This window comes from Hemitrygon akajei, chromosome 4 (assembly GCF_048418815.1).
Source record: "Hemitrygon akajei chromosome 4, sHemAka1.3, whole genome shotgun sequence".
Taxonomy (NCBI): Eukaryota; Metazoa; Chordata; class Chondrichthyes; order Myliobatiformes; family Dasyatidae; genus Hemitrygon; species Hemitrygon akajei.
The window spans coordinates 145,514,548-145,535,464 of record NC_133127.1 but is presented as its reverse complement, the minus strand read 5'-3'; the positions used below and the strand labels follow the sequence as shown (position 1 = coordinate 145,535,464).

The 20,917-nt window shown below is 42.3% G+C and overlaps 1 protein-coding gene across 4 annotated transcripts in view; it reads right to left on the bottom strand.

The window, feature by feature from the left end:
• LOC140726745 (transmembrane protein 182-like) overlaps positions 1-4,042 on the bottom strand; it is a 105,195-nt gene extending 101,153 nt beyond the window's left edge. The window contains exon 1 of one of the 4 annotated variants that reach the window (XM_073043523.1): positions 3,656-4,042. In XM_073043523.1, coding sequence (XP_072899624.1) covers positions 3,656-3,811 — 156 coding nt within the window. In that variant the 5' untranslated portion in view covers positions 3,812-4,042. Of the gene's footprint in view, positions 1-3,180; positions 3,361-3,655 lie in introns of those variants that run through there. The other 3 variants (XM_073043526.1, XM_073043522.1, XM_073043525.1) reach the window with 3 other exon arrangements.
• Positions 4,043-20,917: the final 16,875 nt, after the last annotated feature.

The window sequence follows — 20,917 nt, the reverse complement described above, 5'->3', positions numbered from 1 at the left end:
TGAACTCTGAGATCCCCTGCCTCGCCTGAACTCTGGGATCCCCCTGCCTCGCCTGAACTCTGGGATCCCCCTGCCTCGCCTGAACTCTGGGATCCCCCTGCCTCGCCTGAACTCTGGGATCCCCCTGCCTCGCCTGATCTCTGGGATCCCCCTGCCTCGCCTGAACTCTGGGATCCCCCTGTCTGCCACGAACTCTGGGATCCCCCTTCCTCGCCTGAACTCTGAGATCCCCCTGCCTCGCCTGAACTCTGGGATCCCCCTGCCTCGCCTGAACTCCGGGATCCCCCTGCCTCACCTGAACTCTGGGATCCCCCTGCCTCACCTGAACTCTGGGATCCCCCTGCCTCGCCTGAACTCTGAGATCCCCCTGCCTCGCCTGAACTCTGAGATCCCCCTGCCTCGCCTGAACTCTGAGATCCCCCTGCCTCGCCTGAACTCTGGGATCCCCCTGCCTCGCCTGATCTCTGGGATCTTCCTGCCTCGCCTGAACTCTGGGATCCCCCTGCCTCGCCTGATCTCTGAGATCCCCCTGCCTCACCTGAACTCTGGGATCCCCCTGCCTCGCCTGAACTCCGGGATCCCCCTGCCTCACCTGAACTCCGGGATCCCCCTGCCTCGCCTGAACTCCGGGATCCCCCTGTCTGCCACGAACTCTGGGATCCCCCTGTCTGCCACGAACTCTGAGATCCCTCTGCCTCGCCTGAACTCTGGGATCCCCCTGTCTGCCACGAACTCTGAGATCCCTCTGCCTCGCCTGAACTCTGGGATCCCCCTGTCTGCCACGAACTCTGAGATCCCTCTGCCTCGCCTGAACTCTGGGATCCCTCTGCCTCGCCTGAACTCTGGGATCCCCCTGTCTGCCACGAACTCTGAGATCCCTCTGCCTCGCCTGAACTCTGGGATCCCTCTGCCTCGCCTGAACTCTGGGATCCAGCCCCACCTGCATTACACCTTGCATGCCGTGGTATCCCCATCCCATCCTACCCCTAGTACTTTAGTGCCCGTGTCCTGCATTTGGGTCCATTCCATGTCCGCTCCTGACAATGGTTTTATATATCGGCTGATTAAATATTTGCATTATTGAGCAGATGTACCAGTGTATCTAATAAAGTGGCACTGAGTGTACATCAAGTGAATGTCATTTCAATTAGACTGCAGAGGGCAAGTCCTAACTTTCAATGATGAGTTTTCATCATTGCTTCATGCTGTGCTATCTTCTTCAGTATCAGCTGATTCAATATCATACTGTCATTTGTCTGTTTTTGGAAAAGCAGGACAACTTAGTCAGTATCTTCCAGATTACTGTATTTAAATTCACATATGCAACAACTAAAAATACACTTTTTTTTCTTAAATTGCAAGTTATTCTAAGTAGATGAAAGACTGTCTAACACATTAATATTTATGAATTCTAATGTTTAGAGAAAACTGAATAGAGAAAGTTCAATTTTATGAATGTACATTCTCAATACAGAAACTTATTTAGAGTATCTAACATAACTAATCACTCCCCTAAAGTTGGCTTTATTAACTTGATACTGTTGTTTTTGTTATTATCATTTGCCTTCTTCTTCTTCATTGTCTTGATTTTCTTCACCCTCCAGCAGTTCCTCAGCTTCCAGGACAACTTTCTCCCAATCCATTTCTGTGCATCAATTCTTTTATTGTGGGGTGGGTCTTAGGACACCAGCTTCCATATGTATCTAATGGAGTTTAATTGGCTCTGACAAGCAGGGCCAAGAGGGCCAAAGACCAGATCAGCCTCTTCTCACAAACAAGAGAAAATCTGCAGATGCTGGAAATCCAAGCAACGCACACAAAATACTGGAGGAAGTCAGCAAGCCAGGCAGCATCTATGGAAAAGAGTACAGTTCTGCTGAAGGGTCTTGGCCCAAAACATCAACTGTGCTCTTTTCCATAGATGCTGCCTGGCCTGCTCAGCTCCCCCAGCATTTTGTGTGTATTCAGGCATTTTACACAGATATTGCATACATAGTCACGTGGACGCATATACATGGATGCATAATTATGTGTGTTTTCTCTCTCTCTCTCTCTCTCTCTCTCTCTCTCTCTCTCTCTCTCTCTCTCTCTCTCTCCCTCCTCTCTCTCTCTCTCTCTCTCTCTCTCTCTCTCTCTCTCTCTCTCTCTCTCTCTCTCTCTCTCTCTCTCTCTCTCTCTCTCTCTCTCTCCTCCCCCCCCCTCCCTCCATCACATCATCCATGTGGGCCAGCATAGCCCAGCATTATATCCATTCATAAACAAGGGTATATGGTTACTACATTGGAAAGTTACATCTTTTGCAGGCAGAGTTCTTAAAACTGACACAAGTATCAAGTTTTAAACTATGGACTCAAGTTATCTTTATCTTGGTCACAAGTGTAACTTAACACTGAAGTGGGCATGGGTTGCTCAAAATAATTTTGTATCTACATTTGGCTTCCAAATATCTTTGCATTTTTTTTGCAAATGCCATTATGTCTTACTGCATTTAAATGGAATATATCAGAATATTCAGATCTTAATCCGGCAAGTGTTAACAAGACAATGCCAAAAGAAGTTTTATCTATTTGAAACAGGGTTTTTTTTTAGCTCAGTCTAAGACAGTCTCAACTTATTCTGATATGAAGCAGTCATGTCCCCATTTATCCGATAAATCTGTTGTCTAACTGTTATACATTAACCAATCTCAAACAGTAAACCTAAATGCACCTTTATGACTAGGATTTGAAGGTTTTTTTCTCATTCCTAAACATTACACAGACACATCTTTGATAAAGAATTCTGCTTTTAAAGTTCATTAGCAATTTTTTCCTCATTCTTTTAGTTAGTAAGAGATGAGCTCTCTGCAGATAATGCTCATAGAGTTCGGTATATAAACTTGTTTAATTTCTTCTACCTTCAATAGGTAAATTTAATGTCGGAGAAATGTACACAATATACATCCTAAAATTATTTTTCTTTGCAAACATCCATGAAAACAGAGGAGTGCCCCCAAAGAATGGATGAGTTAAATGTTAGACCCCCAAAGCACCCCAGCTCCTTCCATGCATAAGCAGCAGAAAAGCAACGAACCCCACCCCCAGCCAAAAAAAACATCTACACCCTCCACCCTTTGGCCAACAGCAGTCTCATCCTTCCATTTGCAAGTCACTTAACTCATCAACAGTTCAGCATTCTCACATTTCCAAAATATTCTGAATTTCGGCTGCAGTATTTCCTACATATCTTGACCCAGTCATTGAGTGGCTCCAGCAGCCCCCCTCCCACCATCGTCCCCTCACCGCACACCGCCCCGGTGCTTTGAGGGGCGATAGACGGATAGACAGATTATCGATGAAAATCCGTGTCTGGTGTCTGGGTTACTTGAGAACGAAATACTGGCAGACCATCTTTGATAACCTAATGCTTGGAGTTGCTTTCAGCAGAGAGTAAGTGATGCAACTGGAAACTCGCGCCCAGCAGTGATCACTCCTACTTACAGAAACCTATTACAACAATTTCACTACACTCAGTAACAGTAAACAAGTGCCCGTTTCCATTACACTTAAATTCCAAATCTCTTACAATTAATAATGATCAGTCTACACTTTGCATTCAACTTCCCTTCCTCACAATCTGCGTGTTTTGACTACAAATTGAGCTGTAACTCACTGACCTGCCTGAATTCCGGTTTAGTACCATTTTGTGGCAGTGCACAGGTTTCGATCGCGAGTAGCCAGTAGTTGGTGCAGAAAGTCAACAGGGAAAAAATTATCCCCAGAGTACTGAGAAACCTAGCGACGGATATCACTTTTGAACTGGAACTTTTCATGACTTCCCGAAGAGAGCGGCAAGCGAGCGGCAGCTGCGTCTTGCTCTGGGTGAAGAGTGGCGGTCTCTGAATGTACCACTGCCCAGCACTGCGAGTTTTCGATCAGCATTAAATGTGAAGATTGATGAACTACATGGGGCGCTGGTGAGGGGTGGGGGTGGTGTCGTGTCGGTGTTCAACCTATTAATAATTAGAGATGCGAAGTGCTGAGTTTACGTTTGCCGATCTTAAAGGTTATAAGCACGAGAAATTCTGCAGATGCTGGAAATCCAAAGCTACACACACAAAATGCTTGAGCAACTCAATAGGTCAAATTTCATCTATGTATAGGAATAAACAGTGGACGATTTTTACAGGCATTTCTGTATCGCAACAACATGCACGGACATTCCAATTGTGGGAATCTTGGGTGGTGATACAGAGTGTTACAATTGGGATTATTTTTGAAATCACCTTTATATTACAGTACTTGTTTCTGCTCTCATACACTGGGAAAAGTGCTCCGTTCGCTCCAGCCGGCCTGTCCGTACATACTCGCTGGTCATGTTCATTACCTGTGGCTGTTTATATATATATAAATATATTTTTAAAAATACGCTGGAAATTTCCAGCAGAATGAGCAGTATTAGCAAACAACTGCCAAAATTATCAAACAATAACAGCTACACTGACTCATTTCAAGTCATTGCCAAGTTTGCTTGTAAATTATTATTATCATCATTAACATCTCATCTGCAACACTAAGGGTCCCAACACACTTGACCACTACTGCACTACCAGAAGGCATCTGGCCCAAATGGAGTGTTTGGCCAAGTATTGAGGACCTGTGCTGATCAGCTGGTCAGAGGGTTTACTGATATCTTTAACCTCACACTTCATCTGTTTAAGGTGCCCACTTGTTTCAAGCAGGCTTTAATTATACTGGTAAACCAAGAAGGAAATGGTAACCTTTCCCAATGACTATGATCCAGTAGCACTTCCATCCGTGATGATAAATTGCTTTGTGATGTGGGTGATGAAACATATCAACTCCTGCCTGAGGGGTAACTTGTATCCACTCCAATATACCTACTGTTACAAACAGGTCAACAGCGAATGTTATTTTATTGGCACTTCACTCAACCCTGGAAAAATATGGACAGTAAATTTAAAAAAAACATTATGGGATTCATATATAGGCCTCCAAATAGTAGCCAAGATCTGTGGCTGAGATTGCAAAGGGAGCTGGAAAAGGCATGTAATTAGTGTAATGACACAATTGTATTGGGGGCTTCAGCTGAGAAGATCATCGGGGTCTCTCTTCCTGCCATCACGGACATTTACACTACACGCTCCATCCGCAAAGCAAGCAGGATTATGACGGACCCCATGCACCCCTCATACAATCTCTTCTCCCTCCTGCCTTCTGGGAAAAGGCTCCAAAGCATTCGGGCTCTCATGACCAGACTATGTAACAGTTTCTTCCCCCAAGCTATCAGACTCCTCAATACCCAGAGCCTGGACTGACACCTTGCCCTACTGTCCTGTTTATTATTTATTGTAAATGCCTGCACTTTTTTGTGCACTTTATGCAGTCCTGTGTAGGTCTGTAGTCTAGTGTAGCTTTCTCTGTTATGTTTTTTTTATTACATAGTTCAGTCTAGTTTTTTGTACTGTGTCATGTAACACCATGGTCCTGAAAAACGTTGTCTCATTTTTACTATGTACTGTACCAGCACTTATGGTCGAAATGACAATAAAAGTGACTTGACTTGACTGGACTTGATATGCAAGGGGATTGGGAAAATCAGGTTGGTGTCGGATCACAAGAGAGGGAATTTGTTGAATGCCTATGAGATGGCTTTTTAGATCAGCTTGTGCTGGACCTACTCAGGGAAAGGCTATCTTAGACTGGATGCTGTGTAATAACCCAAATCTTATCAGGGAGCTTAACGTAAAGAAACCCTGAGGAGACAATGATTTTAATATGATTGATTTCATACTGCAATTCGAGAGGGAGAGTTTAAGTTACATGTATCAATATGGCACTGGAATAAAGGGAATTACAGAGGCATGAGAGAGGAACTTGCCCAGGTGGATTGGAGGAAGATACTGGTGGGGATGATGGCAGAGCAGAGGTGGCTGAAGTTTCCAGGAATAGTTCACAAGATGCAGGATAGATTTGTCCCACAGAAGAAGTTGTTCTCAAATGGCAGGGATAGGCAGCCGTGGCTGATAAGTGAGGTTAAGGACTGCATAAAAGCCCAGGAAAGCATATATAAGGTAGCAAAAGTGAGTGGGAAGTTGGATGATTGGAAAGCTTTTAAAATCCAACTGAAGGCAACTAATAAAGCTATAAGAAGGGAAAGGATGAAATATGAGGGCAAACTAGCCAAAAATACAAAGCAGTATACCAAGTTTTTTTCAGTTGTAAATGGGGAGGGGGGTTGAGTTGATACTGGACCACTGGAAAATGATGCTGGTGAGGTAGTAATGGGGGACAAAGAAATGGCAGTTGAACTTAATGGGTACTTTACATCTGTCTTCACTGTGGAAGACACTAGCAGTGTGCCAGAGGTCGGTGAGTGTCAGGGAGTAAGAGTGTGTACTATTGCTATCACAAAGAAAAGTTGCTAGGCAAACTCAAAGGTCTTAAGGTGGATAAGTTACAAGGACCAGATGGACTACATCCCAGAGTCCTGAGAGAGGTTGCTGAAGAGATAACGGATGCATTGGTCATGATCTTTCAAGAATCACTTGATTCTGGCATGGTCCTGGAAGACTGGAAGATTGCAAATGCCACTCCACTCCACTTAAGAAGGGAGGAAGACAAACAAAAAACAATTAGACACCAGTTAACCTAACCTCAGTGGTTGGGAATGTCTTGGAGTTTATCATTAAGGATATAGTTTCAGGGTACTTGGAGACGAATGATAAAATAAGTCAAAGTCGGCATGGTTTCTGTGAAGGGAAATCTTTCCTGACAAATCTGTTAAAGTTCTTCGAGGAAGTAACAAGCAGGGTGGACAAAGGAGAGGCAGTGAATGTCATTTACTTGAATTTTCAGAAGGCATTTGATAAGGTTCCACACATGAGGCTGCTAAACAGGATAAAATCCTATGGTGTTACAGGAAAGATACCAGCATGGATAGCGGAATGGCTGACAGGAAGGAGGCAGTGAGTGAGAATAAAAGGGACTTTTCTGATTGGCTGCCAGTGACTAGTGGTGTTCCTCAGAGGTCAGTATTGAGATCGCTACTTTTCACATTGCTTGTCAATGATTTGAATAATGGAATTGAAGGCTTTATGGCAAAGTTTGTGATAATATAAATATAAGTGGAAAGGTAGGTAATGCTGAGGAAGCAATACAATTGCAGCAGGACTTATACAAATTGGAATAATGGGCAAAAAAGTGACAGATGGAATACAGTGTTGGGAAATGTATGATAATGCATTTGGCAAAAGGAACAATAGTGTGGGCTATTATCTAAATGGGGAGAAGATTCAGACATCAGAAATGCAGAGGGACTTTGGAGTTCTTTTGCAAGACACTAGATTGTTCATTTACAGATTGAGTCTGTGGTAAAGAAGACAAATGCAGTGAATCAGAATCAGAATCAGGTTTATTATCACCGGCATGTGACATGAAATTTGTTAACTTAGCAGCAGCAGTTCAATGCAAAATGTAATATAGAAGAAGAAGAAAAAAAATAAAAGTATAATAATAAATAAATATATCAATTACTATATATATAGAGTAGATTAAAAATTGCACAAAAGCAGGAATAATATATATTAAAAACGTGAGGTAGTGTCCAAGGGTTTAATGCCCATTTTGGAATCGGATGGCAGAGGGGAAGAAGCTGTTCCTGATTCACTGAGTGTGTGCCTTCAGGCTTCTGTACCTCCTACCTGATGGTAACAGTGAGAAAAGGGCATGCCCTGGGTGCTGGAGTTCCTTAATAACAGACACTGCCTTTCCGAGACACCTCTCCTTGAAGATGTCCTAGGTACTTTGTAGGCTAGTACCCAAGATGGAACAGACTAAATTTACAACCCTCTGCAGCTTCTTTCGGTCCTGTGTAGTAGCCCCTCCATACCAGGTAGTAATGCAGCCTGTGAGAATGCTCTCCACAGTACATCTACAGAAGTTTATGAGTGTTTTTGTTGACATAACTAATCTCTTCAAACTCCTAATGAAGTATAGTTGCTGTCTTGCCTTCTTTAAGCTGCATCGATCCATTGGAACCAGGTCAGGTCCTCAGAGATCTTGACACCCAGGAACTTGAAACTGCTCACTCTCTCCACTTCTGATCCCTCTATGAGGATCGGTATCTGTTCCTTCGTCTTTCCCTTCCTGAAGTCCACAATCAGCTCTTTTGTCTTACTGACGTGTAGTGCCAGGTTGTTACTGCGACTCCATTCCACTAGTTGGCATATCTCACTCCTGTATACTCTCTTATCACCACCTGAGATTCTACCAACAATGGTTGTATTGTCAGCAAATTTATAGATGGTAATTGAGCTATGCCTAGCCACACAGTTATATATATATTTGGGGGTGGGGGGGGGGGAGAGAGAGAGAGAGAGAGAGAGAGCACTGGGCTAAACACATACCCCTGAAGTGTGCCAATGTTGATCATCAGTGAGGAGAATATGTTATCACCAATCCACACAGATTGTGGTCTTCTGGTTAGGAAGTCAAAGATCCAATTGCAGAGGGAGGTACAGAGGCCTAGATTCTGCAACTTCTCAATCAGGACTGTGGGAATGATGGTAATAAATGCTGAGCGATAGTCATTGAACAGCATCCTGACGTAGGTGTTTGTGTTGTCCAGGTGGTCTAAAGCCGTGTAGAGAGCCATTAAGATTGCATCTGCAGTTGACCTATTGTAGCGATAGGCAAATTGCAATGGGTCTAGGTCCTTGCTGAAGTAGGGGTCCAGTCTATTCATGACCAACCCCTCAAAGCATTTCATCACTGTAGGTGTGAGTGCTACTGGGTGAATGTTGGCATTTATTTCAAGGAGAATAGAATATAAAAGCAAGGAGATAATGCTGAGCCTTTATAAGATACTAGTCATGTTGCACTTGGAGTATTATCAACAGTGTTGGGCCCATATCTCAGAAAAGATGTGTTGTCATTAGAGGGAGTCCAGAGGAGGTTCACAAGGATGGTTTCAAGAATGGAGGCCTTAACATATGAAGAGCGTTTAGCAGCTTTGGGCCTGTACTCACAGGAATTTAGAAGAATATGCGTGGATCTCATTGAAACCTACCAAATGTTGAAAGGATTATGTAGGTTGAATGTGGAGAGGATGTTTCTTATGATGGGGGTATCCAGAACTAGAAGGCACAGCCTCAAAATTGAGGGGCGACCTTTTAGAACAGAGGTAAGGAGGAATTTTTTAAACCAGAGAATAGTGAATCCATGGAATGATCTGCTACAGATTGCAGTGGAGGGTATATTTAAGGTGGAAGTTGATCATTTTCTGATCGGTCAGGGCATTAAAGTTATGTTGAGAAGGCCGCTAAATGAGGTTGAGTGGGATCTGGGATCAGCCATGATGGAATGGCAGAGCAGACTCAATGGGCTGAATGGCCTAATTCTGCTTCTATGCCGTATGGTCTTATGGTCTAAATATGCATACATCCTGATGCTCTTCATTGACTACACTTCAGCATTTTACACTATCATACCCTCAAAACCAGTCAATAAGATCCAAGACCTGAGCCCCAATACCTCATTGCACAATTGGATTCTCAATTTCCTCACTTGCAGACTCCAGTCATTTTAGATTAGCAACATCTCCTCCACATTCACCATCAGATTACAAAGAATGTAATCATCCAATAACTAGGTAACTGAGTACAAGAGTTGGGATGTTCTGCAATAGCTGTTGGTCAGACTACACCTAAAATATTGTGTGCAGCAATTGTCACCTTACTATAAGCAAGATATTACTAAACCAGGGTGGGTACAGGAAAGATTCACAGGGACATTGCCAGGACTGGCAGTTTTGAGTTATGAGGAAGGACTGGATAAGCTGGCAATATTTACCATGGAGTGAAGGAGGCTAAGTGGTGATCCCCTACAGGTTTATTAAAATCACGTCGGAAGCATAGCTAAGGTAGATCATTGCAGTCTATTTTACACTGGGTGGGGGAGTCTAAAACTAGAGGGCATTGTTTTGAGGTGAGTGAGAAAAGATTTAAATGGGACCTGAGAGGCAATTTCTTCACACACAGGGTGATAGGTATGTGGATCGAGCTACCAGAGGAGCTAGTGGAGGCAAGTATCAAGGCAGTTACACTTGAATAGGTACAGAGGGATATGGGCCAAAATGCAAGCAAATGGAACTTACTCAACAAGGTATGTGGATCAGCCTGATCTTTTTCCATGTGGTATAAAATTTCCCTACTACCTGAGGGATAGAGAAAGGTTGAACAGGTTCGGACTTTATTCCCTGGAGTGTAGGAGAACGAGGGGAGATTCGACAAAGGTATACAAAATTATGAGGGGTGTAGATAGGGTTAATGCAAACAGGCTTTTTTCCGCTGAGGTTGAGTGAGACTAAAACTAGAGGTCATGGGTTAAGGGTGAAAGGTTTAAGGGAAAGATAAGGAAGAATCTTCATTCAGAAGGTGGTGAGAGCAGAAGTGGTGGATGTGGGGTTGATTTCAACTTTAAGAAAAATTTGGATATGTACTTGGATGGGAGGGGTATGGAAGGCTACGGCCTGGATGCAGGTTGATGGGGCTAGGCAGCATGATAGTTTGGCATGGACTAGATGGGCCAAAAGGCCTGCATCTGTGTTGCAGTGCTCTATGACTCTACGACTCTAAAACAAGTGTGTTAAGAACAGAGAATACTACAGCACAATACAGGCCCTTCAGCCCACAATGTTGTGCTGACCTTTTAACCTACTCTAAGATGAATATAACTTTCCTCCTCCGTAGATATTACAAATGACATAGAACTTAAAATTGTTCAGCTGCAGAGAATTTGTGGGTGGCTTGTTGAGTAAAGAGAAAATGTATATGATAGAATGCAGACAACAGTTGTCAAGGTAACAAAATCATTAAGGTTACAACATAACAAGGTACAACCACATGTGGAGAGGAGCAAATGGGCACTGAAATTGTTAATTTCAATGCCACATCCACATGTGTTAACTCATGTCATTCAATATAGTGTATGCAGAGCTGCTTTTTCAGAATTTACGCTGGGTACCATTAGAACAGTGTAGGATGTCAAATATAGAGAGCTCAGAATGTAAATGGAAGGATAGTTAAAATAACTGGCCACTGTTTCAATTTGATTCATTTTGATTTCTGTTTCCAACTTCTATTTCTTTAGCTGGCTGTTTCCTTGACAACTTGGTCTCTAGCCTTTGCAGGCATTCCATCTGTTCCCTCCTCTCTCCTACCACCACCTGAAACTTAACACACTACATTAAACACTTTTGCTTTAAAGGAAAATGCTTCTATTGAAATGTTTCTAATTCCACAATCATTTCATAATACCCTAAGTAAGCTGATGCTAGAAATGCTGATAAAGTTGTTGGTCAAAATCTGCACTTGACTATTTCATGTAAAGAAACTGAAAGACCATGATATAGAATGATATTAGATAACACCAGCAATTCCCCTGTACCAGCTCTACTGATGTCACTATTGTTGAGATCATGGTTTAGGTTCCTTGGATGAAGATATTGGCCCTCAGCTACAATGCTACCTTCTTCAACAAACCAGGGAATCAATTATTGGATGATTTGGTAACATCCACACTGAGTCCATAACAGTATTTATTTCCTCTGCATGAATAGTTTTGAACTTCTGTTGAACATAAATGTAAAACCAAAGCATCCACCACAAATTTATCATATATGGCAATGAAGAAAGTAACAGGACCTGAGAGAAATGCATCGCAAAGCTGATAAATTGTATCCAAATTTATGAAAGCAAGTGGGTGAAAAATTAAGGGTAATTTGACCAACTTTATATTTATCAGTCATACTAACAGAATTAATTTTATATTCATGCATTTATACTTATTTTATTACATTCCTATGAAGTAGAGAACAACATCAGTTCACCTCTTGAGAATTTCATTAAGCAGACATATCTTCACATATTTCTCTCTCACATGGCCAAACCACAAAATATGTTCATGGAAGCAATTACTTTGGATACCAATTAAGAGGTCAGAGAAAAGAAAGGAGGAGAGAGAGGGAGAGACAGGGGGAGGGGAGTGGGGAGGGGGAGGAAGAGTGACTGAGGGGGAGAGAGAGAGGGGGAGGGAAGGGTGAGAAGGGGGAGTGGGAGAGGGGGAGCGGGAGAGGGAGGGGAGGGGAAGGAGAGGGGGGCAGAGAGGGGGGAAAGAGGGGAGCGGAGAGGGAGAGAGACTGAGAGGGGAGGGGGAGGGCAAGGGAGATTACAAAGGAAAAAAGTTGAACTACTGCCCAATCATGATGAAAGGAGAGGTCCAATATCTCTTGTGGCTGTTGAACTTCAGCCGAGTGATCTTTTAAAAATATATATGCCGCCTATTAAAACTAAAGCAGCATATGTACTTGGTGAAAACTTACTATACTTTGCAGGCTTGTTGTTGATGGAATTATTTATTGTTTGCCTGAATGGTAGGTCTCAAATCCTGAAATCAGCATAACTCCTTCAACATTGCCCATGAAGAGTCAAACTAAAAAAGAGATCTCATCATCATTGAATCCCAATGGAAAAGTCAAAATATTGTGTAACTTGGAAGGAATTGATGAGAAAAATTATGTTAAAAAGGTAGAAGATGCATAACATTTGTTGCAAACCACAACAAGGACACAGTGACTAAATTAAGTTGTGAATAATGTTATGATTACAGCTTGAAACTAACCACAATAATCAGTTATCAAAACTATCAAAATGGAGGAAGTTACAAGTTCTGGCCACAAATGCTGAGACACAGAAAACAAAGCTGGAATATGTAACAAGTAACTTCCAAGAAATCCATGAACATAGATTGCCACCACAAGATTGCACTGATGAAACCTAATGGGAATTTCTGTCATTAAAAAGAAAAGAGAAGTTTGAATGAAAGAGTGCACTAGTATTTTTGTGAATGTAGATGAGAACAGAAAAAGCAGAGGTGACATTGACTTGAATTTTCCCAGTTAGCAGAGAGACTGTAATAAGTCCAATGTTGATCTATTCCCTAATCCATCTGACCCCATATCTGCAACCATATTGACACTATTTTCAGAAAAAAATGCTATGAGAATTATTCTGAAGTCTCTGTCATTTCACAAGGGCCAATAATACCACACATGGGATGACATGGTAGTGTAGCAGTTAGTGTAACTCTTTACAGCGCCAGCAACCTGGGTTCAATTCCTGCTGCTGGCTGTAATGAGTTTGTACGTTCTGCCCATGACCGCGTCAGTTTCCACCCACGTTCCAAAGTCGTTGGGGTTAGTAAATTAACTTGGTTTAGCTTGTTGGACCAGAAAGGCCTGTTACCGTGTTACCGTGCTGAATCTCTAAGTAAATAAATAATAAGATAAGTGATTGGAGAATTGGGGCCAATACACTGGTGCCAGTCTGATTGCTGAAACTCATTGGCACACATTTCCTTTCTTTCCACCCTGATCTAGAAGGTACGCAACATTATTAAATAAACACTGTTACTCCGGTTATAGTGATCATATGACTAAGTTTGATATTTTTGTATTGAGTCAGCCTTTTGGGCATACACTTCTCCCAAATATTATTTTGTTATTTTTAATTCATTTTAAGTAAAGGATTAGCTTTCTTCCTAGCAAAATGCAGGCATAGTTGTTGACTGAAGTGATATTGAATACTATCCTTAGCAGGCAGATGAGATTGTTTGAAGCAAGCTTCACTTTATTTTAGTGAATAGAGAATATATAAAATTGCCAATGACACAACTGTTGTTGGAAGAATCCCATCGGTGAAGAAGAGGCTTACAGGAATGAGATAGATCAGTTAGTTGAGTGCAATTGCAACAACAATGTCAGTAAAACCAAGGAAAAGACTGTTAACTTCAGGAAAGGGAAGTTGGGAGAACACACACCACTATCCATTGATGTATCAGCAGTGGAAAGGGTGAGCAGATTCTAGTTCCTGGGCAGCAACATCTCAGAGAATTTATCCTGGGCCCAACATATTGAAGCAATCACAAAGAAGGCGTGCCAGTGGTTATACTTCACTTGGGAGTTTGAGGAGATTTGGTATGTCACCAGAGACTCAAACAAATTTCTATGATGTATCATGGAGAGTATTCTGACTGGCTGGATCAATGTCTGGTGTGGATGTGGCATTACACAGGACTGAAAAAAACTCCAACAAAGACTCAGCCTACACCATTGTGTCCACTAGCCTGCCCTTCATAAAAGTCATCTTTAAAAGGAATTGTCTCAAGACAGCATCTATCATTAAGGAGCCTTACCATCCAAGACGTGCCTTCTTTTCATTATTATGATCAGGGTGGAGGTACAAGAGCCTGAAGATACAAACTCAACATATTAGGAATAGCTTCTTTCCCTCCATCATCAAATTTCTGAACGGTCCATGAACCCATGAACACTGCTTGACTATTCTGCTTTCTTTATGCAGTATTTTTATCTGTCTTTATATTTCTTATTGTAAATAATAGTTATTACATTTCTCTTGCACTGCATTGCTACTGCAGTGTAACAAATTTCATACCAAATACCAATGGTAATAAACTTCATTCTGATTCTGATCTTGGAGAGGGCTGGTTAATTCAAATTTAAACTTTAACTGGAGTTCAAATAAAACTGTGTTCTGTAATTGATTGCATTTGGAAGTCTTGCTGCATTCCAATAAGCTCTCAAAATAGATGTAGAATATTGCAGCAATGTGGAGGATGTTCTGGTTAAACAGTTCTTCAGAAGTATTAACTTGATTGTCAGGGGTAGGAAGCATAGAACAACATTATGAGGGTGTGAGAGTGGAGAGTGTGAATTTAATGTTATTACTGCAGAGGTATCACTCAGAGATGAACTCCTGCTTCTAGGTGCAAAGAAGTTTACACTGAGAAACTGGCTTGACCTTAGAGAAAACAGCTGGGATTTGCCAAGCGGCAGAGAGAATGGATGGTCAGCCGAAACACAACCATGAATCACCTAAACAGGATGTGAGTCCACTGTGTAAACCCAAGGAAATCAACAAGGATGGCATAAAGAAGTTTCATAATAGGGTTAAAAATTCCAGAAAGATAGAAGTATAGCAGGAATCATAAGAGAATCGCAAGGGTGAACTGTGTCCTGCTTTTAGCAAAGTATGGAAGTACTGAAGAGTAATTGATTTCCAAAGATATGTAGTGAAAAGAATCACATTTAGATTTATGATATCTGAATTTGCTGCCCATTTTGAAAATGGCCTACACCTTTATTCCTTCCACCAAAGTGCATGACCATACACTTCCCTATACCGTATTCCATTGCCACTTCTTTGCCTATTCTCCCTATCTGTTCAAGTCCTTCTGCAGACACTCAACTTTCTCAACACCTTCTGCTCCTCCACCTATCTTTGTGTCATCCATAAAGTTAGCCACAAGGCTATAAATTCTGTTATCCGGCTCTTTGACATACAATATGAAAATAAGCAGTCACAACACCGACCCCTTGCAAAACACCACTTGTCACCAGCAGCCAACCAATAAAGCCCTCCTTTATTCTCACTCTTTGTCTCCTTCCAGTTAGCCAATCTTCTGTCCATGTTCGTATCCTTCCTGTAATCTGGGGGCTCTTGTTGAGCAGCCTCATGTGTGGCACCTTGTAAAAAGCCTTCTGAAAATTCAAGTAAACAACATCTACCAACTCTCCTTTGTCTGACCTGGCAGTGATTTCCTCAAAGAGTTCCAACAGACTTGTCAGGTGCTACTTCTCCTTCAAGAAAGCTTACTGTCTTCGGCCTATTTTATTGTGTGCCTCCAAGTATCGTAAAGCCTCATCCTTACTAATGGACTCCAACATCTTGCCAACCACTAAAGTCAGGCTAACCGGCCTATAATATTCTGTCTATTGTTTTCCTCAATTCTTAAAGAGTGAAGTGACATTTGCAATTTTCCAGGCCTCCAGACCCATTCCAGAATCTAATGATTCTTAAAAGTGATTCAATAATCAGGCATCCAAGATTCCTGAAGCAAATCAGTGCCTCATAGAACCAATTATCCAGCACAATTTCACCGACTATACTCAGGAAATAAGGGATAATTCAAATGAGAGTTTGTGTGCCAGGTTAAGCATTTAGAAAAAGTATTATTTAACTCAGTCAGTGTAATAATATCATTGTATGTGGTTTTTACAAACACTTAGACAAGGATGATCGAAAAATATAGGGCTATGTATGCAAGAAGGGCTAGATTGATCTTAGAGTAGGTTAAAAGGTGACGTTTCATACTTATTTGCTTTGTTTAATTTTATTATGATTCGTTCTAATTGTCAAATGTACATTGAAGCACACAGTGTTGTTTGCATCAAATCAAATCAGCAAATACTGTGCTGGGCTGCCTGCAGGTATCACCGTGCTTCCAGTGGTAACATAGTATGCCCAAAGCTCACTAACCCTAACATGAATGCCTTTGGAATGTGAGTGGAAACTGGACCGCTGGAGGAAACCCATGCAGTCACAGGGAGAACTTAGAAACTCCTTACAGACAATGGTGGGAACTGAAACCCGAACTTACAGCCAGTGGTTTAAACGGCTATTAAACCCGTACCCAGTCAAATACTCAGTTCAGGGAACACAGTGGCCACCCAGTTCACTTCAACACTTAGAAACGGTTCTGCAAATTCTAAGAAGCATTATTGTTTTCACTAATAAAAAATGTTGTTTTCCCATTAGGCCTACGCTTCAGTCCACACATGGAGCAAGTAGTAAGATGAACTCCAGCTGACCTAAGGACTTTTTGGACTTCCTTATTTGGCAATTTGTTCACAAAAGTCCAAGATTTCTCGAAGTAAATAATTTCCTCAAAGAACCAATCACAATTACACTGACTATACTCAGGAAATAAGAGGTACAAAGTAAAATGAGAGGTTGTGTGCTAAGTTTAGTGCTTGTTTTGCTCTGCCGAGATTAAGTCACAGATCAACAGATGATGAAAACAACTTTACAGTTGAAACTGGGACTGCAGTTGTCATAAGGGGGGCGTTGGGAATGGACCCAAATGCAAGACACAGACACTGAAGTATTAGGAACAGGACAAGACAAAGCTAAAGGACAGGACAGGTCGCAGACTAGGCTAGGGAAGAAGGATTGGGAACAAGGAGCCTGGACGTGGACTCCAAGCCCGAGATTGGACAAGGATCCAGAACCCGGGTCTTGACTCAGGCTCAGACCCCAAACCAGGCAAAGACGTGACAAGGCCTGGGTTCTTGGAGCTCGAGGCTTGAGCCTCGGGTTCTTGAGGCTCGAGGCTTGAGGCTCGGGGTCTTGAGGCTGGAGACTTGAGGCTGGGGTCTTGAGTCTGGGGTCTTGAGGCTGGAGACTTGAGGCTGGAGACTTGAGGCTGGAGTCTTAAGGCTTGAGGCTTGCATAACTTGGAGGCTGGAGCTTGGAGGCAGACTAGGAACTGTACATCAACATAGAGCCGGGGCTTCTCCTTCGACAAGCCGGGACTCATCTTTAACAAGACACTAACAAGGCACTGGACAGTACATAGACATAGAGCCGGGACTTATCCTTCAACAAACCAGGACTCAACTTTCACTCCACACCAAGTTGGGGCAGGTCCATCCATCAAGTAACGGCAGAATGGCCTGACTTACCCGACAGAGACAAAGACAAGACAGATTCCTTCTGTAGGGCAATGGCAGAACTGCCTGACTTAATCAACAGAGGCAAAGACAAGACAAGACAGATTCCCTCTGCAGGGCAACAGCAGAACTGCCAGACCTACCCCACGGGGCGAGGACAGGACGAGACAAACACCAAAGAACGACAGACAGCTCCATATCTGCATCGGGGTCGCTCCGAGTCGCAGTTACGGCCAGCAACCTCGGCTGGCTATGGAAACAACCAGATCCCTACCAAGCTCGGAGTGGCTGACGGCCACCCAGCTGGCCCAGGAAACGGCCGAATCCATACCACAATGACAGCTCCAACTACTGACAGCAAGGCTCCAAGAAGCAATGGTTCTCCAATGCGGCCTAAAGATGGCAAGTGGCCGTTCTAGCCTTCCACCGGCCATTTGCTCCCAGGGAATCTTGACAAGATGACGACTACGACGACTACGATGACGACTACGACTACGACGACGACGACGACGACGACGACGACGACGACGACGACGACGACGACGACGACTACTACTACTACTACTACTACTACTACCCCCAACCCCCCAACCACACTCAATCCCAGGGCCACTTATATTCCCAGCCCCAAGATGAGCATCAGGTGCTTATGATTAAGTTCAACCGAAACAAGGGACAGCCGGAGGACCCGGAGTCTGGAGTCCGCAGACCGGACCGTGAACCTGAATGCGGCCTTCGGACTGGACCATGACAGTAGTAGATGATTGTCCTTCTATGCTGAGAAAAATAAAACTTAAAGAATCATTGAAGGAATGGAGACTTGCAGACTGATGAAAGTTTTAGTTTGTGGCAAGAACATCCTACATTTTGTTATTTGAAAGTTGTTTTCAAAAGATAATTTTATGCTTCTATTCACCAAATTTAAAAAATAAACTCACTAAAAGACTTAGCTTTGATGTGGAAATACTAAGCATTTTCATTCATCTTCACTTCAAATCTGGAGTTAAGATAAATCACTAGAAAGAATATTAACACTTAAAGTGGATAAATATTCTAATATAGAGGTATGCATTCTAGATTACTGAGGAAAGAAAGGAAACTGCACAGGTTGCAACCTTAACCTTTGAAATGGCTGTAGACTCTAAAATATATCCATGTACAAAGAAAAAGTCTGTGGTGATAAATCTAAAAATCAAGGCTTATCAATTTAATCTCAGCAATGGAGAAAGTTCTGAAAATAATCATCAGTGCCATAATTAGTAATTGCCTCCACAAGTAAGAATTGTATAGAGAAAATCACTACGGATTTTTTAAACATAGATGTCCTCAATTGTTGTTATAGAGACTTTCTTATAAGGTCAAAAGTCCAGGCTTTGGGGATGTTTGGTTATTGTTGAGGGGGTTAGTAGTGATCAGATAGGACACCTTCTTGGTGAAGGAGACTGAGAGAATAAAATATGAAGACCGGGGCAGCATTTCTGTGGGAAAGATTTTTCCAGTATGTGGAGAAATTGTGTCCAGTTGCAGCTCCTGGCAGGCTGCAAAGAACAGCTGGTGTTCCAACTGAATTCCCTAGGAAGCATACAAAATCTGGAAAACATCACAAATTGAGTCATGTTCCAGGTTCCGTAATGACAGATGGGTGACCACCAAGAAAGGAAGTCAGTAAGAGCAATAGTCCCCAGTGGACAATATCCTCTCGAACAGGCATATCATTGTGGATATTACTGGAGAGTCAGGTAGGTGAGTGGAGTTGCCTTGGAGGAAAGCAGAAGCAATAGCCAGATTTGAGGTCAGAAAGTCAGAGATATATATGGTAGGGACATTGGCCCTTGAGCCCAACTTGTCTGTACTGAGAAGTCGCCTAACAGACCTAGACAATGTTGCTTTTGTTTGGTGCATATCCATGTAGCAGTTCAAATGGTCTTTAAGTCTCACAGTTATGCAGTCTCTACCAGATAACTTGGAAGCTTATTTCACATATCCTCCACTCTGTATAATAAACTTACCCCTCAGGTCCATTTCATTTTAAACCTACCTCCTCTAGTTTTGGACTACTGTCACTGGCCCCTCATAAGTTAATAAACCTTAATGAAGTTAACCTCAGATTCCCAGTGTGATGGATGTTCACTGTCCAGGGCTGGGGAGGGGAGGGTTTTCTTCAAGGTTAGCTTTCTAATAATGCTGTTGACTACTTCCAGGGATCAGAGTTGCTTTTGAGTGAGTTAAGCTCCTGACCAATATTCCTTGCTCAGCTCCCTTTCATAAGTAAAACCAGTCTTCAGTTCGTATGCAACTTGCAAGCAATAACCAGTTTGAAATTTAAAAGACAACTTTGCAAACAAACAACACTGTCTATAGAGTACATCTGCTGGCCCACAGCTCTGAGATGCAGTATGAAACAATAGGGTAATGTTAATTGGGTCTGCACCAAGTTAAAAAACATTGGCTAAGTTATTTAGTTCAAGATAGCCTCCAGACCACTGGTACTATCAAATAGCTGATCTATCAATAGTTGGGTGGTTTGCGTACTCAGAGGGTCAGCTTTCATAGCATTAATTCTCTATGTCTGGTATTTCTGTCAGCAGAGGCTTTTAGACCATCTGTACGAAAAGCTATCTAAAGACGTATCACATGCATGTGAAGCCACCAGACAGCAAAAAACTATGAGAGTAAGAGAACAGTCAGGCTTGTTTGGAATGGTCAAGGAACAATAAGGCAAATGATAGAAAAGCGGGTGACTCAAATCCATTACTCTGTCTGCGACAGACAACACGTTTACCTGCAACCTGTTGTTATGTCTTATTAGCTTACAGGCATTCTACCTGTGTTTTAGAAGTCATTTGTAATTTGGAAATCTTTTATAAGATAGAAATCCTCTGTGAGTTTCAAATGTGTTTTAAGAATCTTCATTAAATTTAAACATAAATGAACTGTGTTTAAACTATTATGTTAGCTGGAAGTATGACCTCCATGGTAGGGAGGGGCCCACTGCATAAGTAGTGGGTATTGGCAGCTGAGCTCACCATGAAGAATAGTGGGGAGGTGATCTAGTCTTTGAAAAACAGATAGCTACAGTATAATCTGCCTTTAGTGAGGATAGCTACAAGTTTCTGTATCAGGTAAGACTTAAGATCTTCATTTGAGTTCAGACCATCACGGAGAGAAAACCCAATGCCATCAAAGAAATACGCCACAGTCATGCAGCATCTGATGATTCAACATAAAGACCAATAATGTGTTGTCAGATAAAAGGTCATGACATTAAGCGGTCAGATCCAACACTCCATATAGTTCAAGTTAAATTTATTATCAAGGTCACCATAGA